The sequence below is a fragment of the Leptodactylus fuscus genome, chromosome 2, assembly GCF_031893055.1.
Source record: "Leptodactylus fuscus isolate aLepFus1 chromosome 2, aLepFus1.hap2, whole genome shotgun sequence".
Lineage (NCBI taxonomy): Eukaryota > Metazoa > Chordata > Amphibia > Anura > Leptodactylidae > Leptodactylus > Leptodactylus fuscus.
Window position 1 is genome coordinate 237263637 of NC_134266.1, and position 10632 is coordinate 237274268.

At 41.6% G+C, this 10632-nt stretch overlaps 1 protein-coding gene across 1 annotated transcript in view; it reads left to right on the forward strand.

Moving 5' to 3' along the window:
• LOC142195830 (fidgetin-like) overlaps positions 1 to 10235 on the forward strand; it is a 70532-nt gene extending 60297 nt beyond the window's left edge. The window contains exons 3-4 of the mRNA XM_075265885.1: positions 7034 to 7135; positions 7403 to 10235. Coding sequence (XP_075121986.1) covers positions 7132 to 7135; positions 7403 to 9588 — 2190 coding nt within the window. The 5' untranslated portion in view covers positions 7034 to 7131 and the 3' untranslated portion in view covers positions 9589 to 10235. The remainder of the gene's footprint in view (positions 1 to 7033; positions 7136 to 7402) is intronic.
• Positions 10236 to 10632: the final 397 nt, after the last annotated feature.

A 10632-nucleotide genomic window follows, 5' to 3' on the forward strand; every position in this document is an offset into this window, starting at 1 on the left:
AATGAACTGATAGCATTATGTCAGATCATATTGTTTTGCTTTCATCATATACCATACTTGTGAGCCTGGATTGCAGAATACAGATAGACCGTTGGACAATGCTGTAGTGTATAAGATTTATATGAGATTAAGAAAGCATGGTTGTTTTGTCCACCCTATGACACAGGACCCCTTTGCAAGAGTTATGCTTTTTATAGGATCTGTGTGTACTATGTTAATAAAATATACAGTATTATTGTGGGAAAGAAGATGCAAATAAGTCCTCCTTGGTGGAAAAAGGAGAAATTGCTCTAGCGCCACCTTTTAGAAGGTAGCTTCCCATAGATCAGTTCCCGTTTTCCTGAAACCTTGTGGCATAATCTGGGAATAAATCCAAGCCAGAATAACTCTTCCATTAGGAAGAGGAACCCATCCACAGACAGCAAAGCAGGGTACTGGTCAACTGTGTTATATGTTATAGGCATGGGTCAGAAGAGGTACTATGTCTCCTTAAGGAGGCTACTACCTTGTCAGGTGTCCTTACACTGTGTACGGTCTTATAAATCATGCAAGCCCTGCTAGATTGCCTGAAAAGTCACTAGTGTTCTTTAAGAAGATATAGTACTCCTATTGTTCAATATTTCATGAAATAACTTTAATCTAGCATATTTTGCATATTTTGTTTAATTCATTATTTTGTAGAGATGTCTTCTTTTGTGGAGCCAGCCCAGGCATATCATTTTCTTGGTTATTGCATTATTTCCTTTACTATTGTTATGGAATGTAATAACTAGGAACTGTTTTCTGAAATATGGCTAGCATTGGCTTTAGAAAACACATTGTACCTCCTTTAAAGAGCCAAGTACCGGATAAGTATAAATGATTGGGTATATGGACAGAATCATACAATGACTAAACTAAAGTGACACCAGATTCACACTAGTGTTTGGGTTTCCGTTCTTTAGGTCCACTTGGGAACCTGAAAGACGGAAACCCAATCCGCTGTGGGAGGATTGGCTCAGTGGTAGCAGCAGCAGACCCAGACAGTCAGAGACAGACACAAAAAAGGCAGGTGCAAACAGGTTTTACCGTATATGTTAATTTCACAAAAAACTGTTAGAAAATATACAAGCCTTAGCAGTCAGGCAAAACAACAAAAAAAATTCCTGCTCGTCTGAGCTACTAACTAAACAGGTAGTGTCCTAACTGTATGTGTGGCTTGCTTCAGGCTCACAGTCAACACAGAGCACAGTAATGGCAACTGTTCACACTGAAGTCTCACCAGTTTTGACAAGTTGTGACAGAACCTGGCTCCTCCTCTCTCCCCAGGAACTGATCAGGAGGGAAAACTTTTATAGGCCTTTAATGAGGCCCAGTTCCCACCTAACTTGAAGGCTCTTCCCTAGTAAGACAAGAAGGGGTTAACACCACAAGTGTTCTCACAGCTAAGGTTTTACCTGAATTGTGACCTCACTTACCACACATAAGTGAGAAATCTGGGGGAGACATAGCGACCTTCTAGAATCTTACCTGTCATCTTCTTACACTGCTTAAAAAGCAGCTACCTGCAGAAACCCATGGACCCCATAGACTATAATGGGCTCCTTCAGGTTTCCGTCTGAAAAATGTGGATTGAAACGTCCTTGCTAGCCTGAACCAAAATGAACAAGCTGTCCTACCAGTGGGCGTCCTATTATAGAGTAGAACAAGCTAAGCAGATAGCTATATCATTGTGTGGGAAATATTTATTAGAGTTTTTGCATGTAAATCCCTGTTCTTTCTATGCTGGAGTCCAGTGGGCGGTCCTCATCAGTGGCTGACAGATCTCTTCATACACATTCAGTCATTGATAGGACCGCCCATTGGATTCAAGCGTAAAATGAGGAAAGATTCACATGGATAAAATACAAGTTATTCTGCACCATTTCCACAAAACTATATCAATGTGCTCTGCTCCTCTTAGGCCCAGTTCACATCTGTGTTCCATATTCCGTTTGGGTAGTTCGCTTGGGGAGTCCCTAATGGAATACTGAACGCTTTAAAAAGCGGTGAGCAATGAAAACAGATGGACACCATAGACTATAAGGGTGTCCATCTGTTTTCTGCATAGTGTCCACACGAATCATGTGGAGAGAAAAGTACTTCAAGCAGTACTTTTCTCTCTGCATGATTTGTGCGGACACTGCTCGGAAAGCACACAGACCCCATTATAGACTATAGGGTCCGTGTGGCTTCCTAACTATCCGCTTTTTAATGCGTTTAGTATTCCGTTCGAGGGGTCCTCAAGCGAACTCCGCGAATGGAATATCCAACGCAGATGTGACCCAGACCTTACTCCATAACATGCTGCTGGCAGAGGAAACTGTATAGGCCAGGGGTGGGCAGTTAATTTTCCCATGGGGCCACATGAGAAATTGTAACGGTTCTAGAGGGCCATGCGCGCTGTGGCAAATTTAGCTCCACCCACTTCTACGCTGACTCCTCCCATTCTCAATCATATTTCCATGTACCCCCGCACAGTACAATCCTCCTACAGTCACCCTAACATTATACACCCCCACATTATAATGTTTCCCTCCAAATGTCCCACAGTATTAAGTCCCTCTCCTGGTGCCTCAGTATAAATTAGCAGAAACTAGAGGGAACATTAAACTGGGGCAGCTGGAGGGGGACATTAAACAGTGGGGATAGTTGGAGGGGGGCAATAAACTGGGGGCAACTAGAGGCAGATATAAGGGATAAACGACCAGAATTCGGGAATAACACTGCGCTGACTCCAAACGTGTTTAATTCAAACAACGCACTTTATTGGATTTCAAACACACGACGCCTTCACCAGCGTTTCGTGGATTACCCCTTTATCAAGTGTACCAGAACAATACACCAGTATCCTTACAAGGAGATAAGATCACCTCTCTGAAGGAACTTTGTGTATCAGCGCATCAGGTAGAGGCAGACATGTCCCCCTCCAGCTACCCCCCATGGTTTAATATCCTCCTCCAGCTGCCTCAGTTTAATGTCACCCTCCATCTGCCCCCTAGTTTAATGTCCCCCCTCCATGTGCATTCAGTGTAACTGCCCCCCTACACCTGCCCCTAGTTCTCCCCTCTTGCTCACACATGCTGTCTCTTCTATCTTCTTTATCATGCAGCAGCCTCCATTGCCGGCAGCTTGCAGAAAGCACACAGTCCTGCGTGGCTCCGTCCACTAAAGAGTCATAGCCTATCCTGGTGATAGGCTGTGATGATGTCATCACAGGTCCTTGAACAAACTTCCAAAAGATATGCAGCCGGACAGAAGTAGTCAGAGGGCTGGATGTGGCCCGTGGGTCGTACATTGCCCAGGTCTGGTATAGGCCCTTCAAACGAAAAGTAGACGGACAAGACTTGACTGTATTCATAGTTGGTAAAACAGTAATGTCTCAGCTCTTTACCATATAACACGCAGCAAACTAGGTTTTGATAATTACCCCACCCCTTGTGATTTTGGACACGGCCCCCCATCTATTCTGTTCTTGAAAGAGCCCCTCTTGTGTGTGCAGTCTGTTTTTAGAACCATTGAGGACACTTTCTAAAAGGTTTAACTCTCTCTCCAATGATCCCATATTTGGAGAGGATCTTTCAATAGGAAAACCAGGCCTCATTTTCATGAAAAAGGATCTATTGGGATAAAACTCTTTGCCATCACTAATGACCGTTTACCTATCTGTGGCACTTTGAATAATGGCGAGTAAACGGTGGCCGTGCTGGATAAAGCTTTGCAGAGCTGCTGGTTAAATCCTCTTGTGTAGTTTTGATATCCAAGATGGAAGCTGCGATGCTGTATAAGTCAATTAAAGCATTAGGTAATCTAATTGTGCTGCAGCCACAAAGTAGCTTAAAAGCTGTGCGGCCAGTGAATAGTACACGGGCGCTTCCCAACCCCCTTTACGTTGCCTATCCCCCATGGTCTTTATAAAAAAGGGGAATGGAGAAAATACACAGAAGGACAACAATAGGCCCAGAGGGACTTGCTCATGCAGATGTTGGGAAAGCCAGTACTCGTAGCCAGAGGACAAGAAATACTTTGTGTATAGGGACAGATCTGTACGCCTGTAATATAATCAACAAAGTGAGGGGGGGAAGGGTCTTGCCAGCCCTGAAATTTTGGAATTTGTTTTGCCCTCAGCAAGTCTCTCAATCTTGTCTCTATTCATTAGTTGTAAGAGGGAAAACTGATCAGCAGAAAAATTGTGCAATTAAAGTTACTTATCCGGCAGACATTGATGTGTCATTAACATTCTTCCATATTGCTTTCATTAGCTGCTTTGTGAAAGCAAACAGGCAATCTGCAAGAATTTCTACCTGAAAAGAAACCCGTTTTTAATAAGCAATAAAAAGTAAAAATCTAATAAGAAAATAAATAAATCATTTGCACCAGATTTTAAGATGTTTAGATACTTTTCGTAGCAGTATAGCACGGCTAAGAATGGTAAAATGTAGCAAATCTCGGTGCCTAAAGTAACTATTCCAACTATAAATTGGTGTCGATTTAAAAAAAACAAAAAACAAAACAAAACAAAAAAAAACAGTTGTTCCTAATTGTATCATTCTGTGTGCACTAGTGTGATAAATTTGATTCAATTTATACAATTTCTGCTACTATTACAATACTATTGATGCAACAAATAGAGTACATGCCATGCTGAAAACTGATAAATCGCTGATGTATTAGAAATTGTTTGCATCTATATTAAAGGGATTTTGCAGGATTTTTAAACATTGTTGACCTATCCTTAGGATAATTAATAATAATAATAATAATAATAATAATACTACATTTTATTTATATAGTGCCAACATATTCTGTAGCCCTGTACAATTTGTAGGGTTCAAGTAGACAATAAGCTCATTACACATTAAATAGTCACTTCACACAATGGGACTGAGAGCTTACAATCTATGAGGTAGAGGGGGTGACGCAAGAGGTAGCAGGGGCGGCATTGCTTATACAGTGGTCAGAAAATTTTGTAATAGAGGTGACTGTCATTACATAAACATAAAACTGTATGAGCCGTCACCAGTCGTGTCCTTTAATATGTGGATGGTGCCTGCACATACAAGGGTAGCCTGAAACGGCATCGTATCGTGGGAGAGGGAACAGAGGAGGGTTCATTTTAGGGATTCTAATTATAGTACGGAAGGGTTTACATTAGGAACTGTGATAGGCTTGTCTGAAAAGATGTGTCTTTAGTTTGCGCTTGAAGCTGTAGAAATTGGGAGTTAATCTGATTGTCTGGGGTAGAGCATTCCAGAGAAGTGGTGCAGCTCAGGAGAAGTCTTGTATACGAGCGTGGGAGGTTCTGACAATAGAGCATGTAAGTGTTAGGTCATTGAGTAAATGGAAAGCACGGGTTGGGCGGTAGACAGAGATGAGGAAAGAAATGTAGGGAGGAGCGGTATTATCAGGTCAGTAGGGGTCTGACACAGCACCACTTCAGATCAGCAGTTTGAAGTGCCTTCAGCGTTTTAGCAAGACAAATGCGCTTCACATGCCTATCAAGTTGGACAATAGAAAGAAAATATATAGAGAAATGTGGTGTAGTTTGCACTATTTATACCGACTTATAAATCCATTATTATTATGACACTGCTAAGTTTTATTAATTGCATTAAGTTAACGCTAGATAGCGAATGATCAATGAGCAATATGTGCTTCCATAGAAATGCAAGTAAGGCTAAAGCCCCATGTAGCGGGCCACAGCAAAAAAAAGCGCTGCGGGAAAAACCGTTGTCCGAAACAAATTGCAGTTTTACCTGCAGCATTTGCGACAGAAAGTGACAAGTTTCTGCCTCACTTATACCTACAGGAAAACCGACGGCATTTTCGTAGGTATAATTGACAAGCCACGATTTCTAAAACTGCAACAGTTTTGTAAATCACAACATGTTTGCTGTGCATATTTTTGTGCAATATATGGATGGGATTTGTGGCATTTATGTCACATGGGGCCCCAACATAAAGGAATAAAATTGATATCCTACTCACTGTTATAACCAAACTTCTATAGCTATTAAACAAGGCAGTGAACCTCTCCGACTCCATTGACTTCTGCATATCATAAGCTTTGTCTATAATGCAAAGAGACTGTAGATTTTTATTTTCTCACGAAGCAGAAGGTTATGACAATTTAGTATAAAATATGCAAATCTATTCTCCAGGATGTAATTAGGAGAACAGTGCCTCTGTATACTGCCCTCTAGAGGGCAGCCTCCTTAACATCATGCATGACTCAGTTAATAAGCCTACTATCATGATGCGGATTTAATTGCCAAATTAGTATATTTATCCCAAAAGGAACAGATTCCCAGCTATGGACAGCGCTGTTTCGGTCTTTTGGACCTCCTCAGCATAGCACAGGGATACTGATTTGGCAGAGTGAGAGACTATAGAGGGCAGCATACAGAGGCACTGTTCTCCTAATTACATCCTGGAGAGTAGATTTGTATATTTTTTACCCAGAATCCCTAGCGGAGCAGGAATATAAGTCTCTGTACTGCCTATGTAGGCACACACTCTCCCTGATGTGTACGATTATCCCCTGACAATTTAGTATTGAGGGGTCCAAACACTTATGGCAAAATTGCCCAAACCTGGTGATCTCAGAAAAGCCTCCAACTTCCTTGTGTATGGGGAACTTCCCAACGCAACAATGTCCTCACAAATGTTGGGGGACAAGGAGGCTCGGAATTTCAGAGCATAGTCAGTGAAGATAAATCACCAACGGTTTCCGTCAATGGTAACTCCCCTCTCCCTGTTGACAGGCTACACATGCTCAGCCCAACTAGTTATTGAAGATGTATTGGTACACCCCTACCACCTGTGGTTTGAAGACCATGGCAACCCATTTTTATATAAAAAAAATTATTTTCTTTTGATTTCTTTGAAATGGGAAGTTGAGTCCTTGTACTTTTTTGGGACTTTTTTTTCAGAAGGTAAATGCGTATAGTGTAATGTATGCAAAGTGCTGGTTAAAATACAATCCATCTATACATCTCTAATCTTTTTTTTTCAGATCTGTGGTTTGCAGCTGACGCCAAAGTCTATGTGATTTAGGAGCAGATCGTTTTTCTCAGGAAATGCACTTCAACCAGATAAATAAATATTGATTTAATGGGTAAGTGGACTTTTTCAATGCCATTAAGACATGTTAATTATGCATTTTGTAGGGTTTTGCGATGACAGTGATGCCTGAGATTACGAAATAGAAACTTCAAGAAATATTTCCTCACCTAAACTTTTTCCCTGTTTGACTCTCATTTATGATATGAATATAATACAAACTGGGTACTAAGACAAGGTGGTCAGTGCTGCTTTGCCTAGATTTCTTCCATCAATGGCCTTCCTTCAGCTGAGACAAATAACATTGTGCTTTATATTTTAGCTCTCTTGAAGATGCACTGGACACCAGAGCATGCCCAGCCCCTGAACCAGTGGCCAGAGCAGCACCTCGATGTCTCTTCAACTACTTCATCTCCAGCACACAAATCTGATGTGTATCAAAGTAGTCGACAAAGGCTGAACTATGCCTGGGCAAATGATGACATATCTGCACTGACCGCGTCAAACCTTCTGAAGAGATATGCAGAAAAGTACTCGGGAGTCTTAGATTCGCCGTATGAAAGAGCGCCACTAAGTACTTACACAGATGGGGCATTTGGACCTGTTAATGGACAGAAAGGTGACCTCGAACCTTGGCAAATGTCGCATGGGTCTGATGGTTCCTATACGGTAAACTCTATACATGATAGTTTGGCTGGCTCCAAATCAGGCAATGGACATATTGGGTTGGGCAGCCCAACAATTGCATCAGGCAACCTGCCTGAACCACTTTATCCTGGTAGTACATGTGGAGCACCTAATCCTGCAAGTGGTCTTGTTGCACCTCAGGATTATACCTCAACTTATAGTGGCACATACTTACCATCTGGATATTGTAGCCAGCCCACTGCAGCACTTCCAGCAAGCCACCCGTCATCTCTCCATAGCTCAGGACTTCAGCCACCACATGCGTCACCAGCTTTAGTTCATGGATATAGTTCTTCTGGCACAATATACAACTACAGCTCAAGCAGCTACCCAACCCAACCTGGATATGGAGGGATGCATCCAGCACATCCTTCTGGATATCTGCCTTCAGGTATTGCCGCACCTACACCACTTCCACCACCCACAGCATCATCAAGACCTACTGTGGTCCCTGGATACACTTACCAAAGCTCTAACTTGGCGCCAATCTCCGTCACTCCTCTAAACACAGAGTCAAGCAGTTCCTTAAAACGGAAAGCTTTTGATATGGCAGCAGAGGAAAGTGAGGGAAAATACAGAAAATACAGCTATGAACAACCAAAGACTACCTCAGACTCATCATTTCAGATGTCTGATAACGTACCAAATGAATGCAGAGGCAATGGCTTTAGTCGCAGTGGTGAAACCCCTCAGATGCCCTTCAAACCTGGAAAGCTCCCAGCAGAAGAAGAACAAATAGGAAAGTACAGCAGTCAGTCGATGAAGTCAATGATTTCACCTACGTACAATGAAGAGGTCCCTTTAAGATCTGGTGAGGAATTTGGTAAGTTCACACCACCAGTAATAAATGGTGATCGGAGGGGGAATGAACAAGGACATGTCTTTACACAAAGAATGCAGATTTCAGGGATTAAACCACCAGGATTTTGTAACCCATCAGAGGATCAGTTAAAAAATGTGGATCCTCTTATTTTAGAACTTGTCAATGATGAAATTGTGGACTGTGGGCCCCCAGTGCAGTGGACTGATATAGCTGGCCATGTATCTGTAAAGGCTGCAATTGAAGAAGAATTAGTGTGGCCTATTTTAAGACCTGGTGCATACACTGGAGCCAACAGACCTCCAAAGAGTATTTTACTGTTTGGCCCTTCAGGTTCAGGAAAAACCCTTTTGAGCAGGTGCATTGCAACCCAGCTGGGGTCTACATTTCTGAAACTCAACACCGCTGTACTTGTCTCTAAATGGAAGAACAAGAGTGAAAAAGTTTTGCAGACTGTGTTTTACATGGCGAGCTGTCATCAGCCTACTGTGGTTTTTATTAGTGAGATTGATCTTCTACTTTCTGCCCATATCAGTGAGGAAAATTCTCACCTCAGTAATCTGAAGTCCCAATTGCTTTCCTTCTTGGATAGCGTAGCTACCTCAACTGATGATAGCATTATCTTTATTGGAACATCACAGAGGCCGGATGATATTGATGAAGCCGCCCACCATAGGTTTGCTAAACGCTTTTACATAGCGCCCCCTGATAATCTAGCCAGAAGGCAAATCCTACACCACACTTTGGCTCAACAAAACTACTGCCTTAGTGAGAGGGAAATGGCCCTACTTGTCCAACACACAGAGGGCTACTCTGGCAATGAGCTCATTCAACTCTGCCAGCAGGCCGGAGCCAGTCATCTCCATGGTATTTCAGGTCAACTTCAACCCACATCCTACAAAGACTTTGAGGGGGCCTTCTGTAAACTACGAGCCGGTACTTCCCAAAAGCAATTAGACTTGTATGTGGAATGGAATAAGATGTACGGCTCGAGACATTAACTGTGGAATGAAATCCGTTTAATACTTTGACATAACACTGGCATTGTTTTTTTTGTTTTTCTTTTCTTAGGGTGCGTGTGTTGAGTCCTTAACATGAGTGGAGACCTTAAAGAAGTATTTCTTTCCCTGTAAACTTAAATGTGACATTTTGATGTCGAGTGATGGGCATCTTTTTTTTACATGCGCGTGTGTCTAGACATACGCATTGACATATTTGTATAGCGATGTTCACACCATTGAATGTTTTTGAGGAAAAAAAAAATTCAAACATTTTTTTGGGTTATTATTTTCATGTTTGGAACCCTGTAAGGAAACAAAAAGTAGTTCTTCACTGTACTCAGGATATCGTCTATTTATTGCCAAATGATGGCAGTGCCACTGTAGTTTGGTGAATAGGAATCCAGATGTTCTGCAAGTATAACATGATCTCAAGGACTTGTTTCGACTGCCTCATCATAGTCGGCCAGTTCACATGGTAATGTTTTTTTTTATCAGCAGAGAACAATAGCCCCTTCATGGCACTTTGGGGAGCCCAGTTCACACTTATCATAGATTAGGTGACCAGGAACAGCAATCGATTGCATTGTACCAGGCTCAAGAACCAACAACTAAGAAGGGATGGAAAGAAAAGTACACTGCTAGCTAAATATAGGAATCATTTGTAAAAAAAAATTAAAATTTGTTTTTATGTTCATGTTTATTTCGAAATACTCAGGAAAAGTTTACTTCCAACAAAGAATGTTTATAGGACTCATTTTCAAGATCATTTGAATTAGAGACCATAAAAGTACTTGAAGTTATTACCAGGATTGAATGTATTGCCAGTTCTTTCACCCCAGTTATCAGGAACCGAATGTCCTACAAAGGTTAAGACCCGATTCTTATTTTTTTCTTTACTATTATTTCACTGTTATTGTAGTGTTTTATGCAGTAATGTGATTTCAAAATGTGTCGGTAGCACGGTAGACTGGAACACATTGTCAGTACCACTTTTTGGATAATATTTACTGTGTTTTTTTTCAGAATTTCACATACGACTTTCTA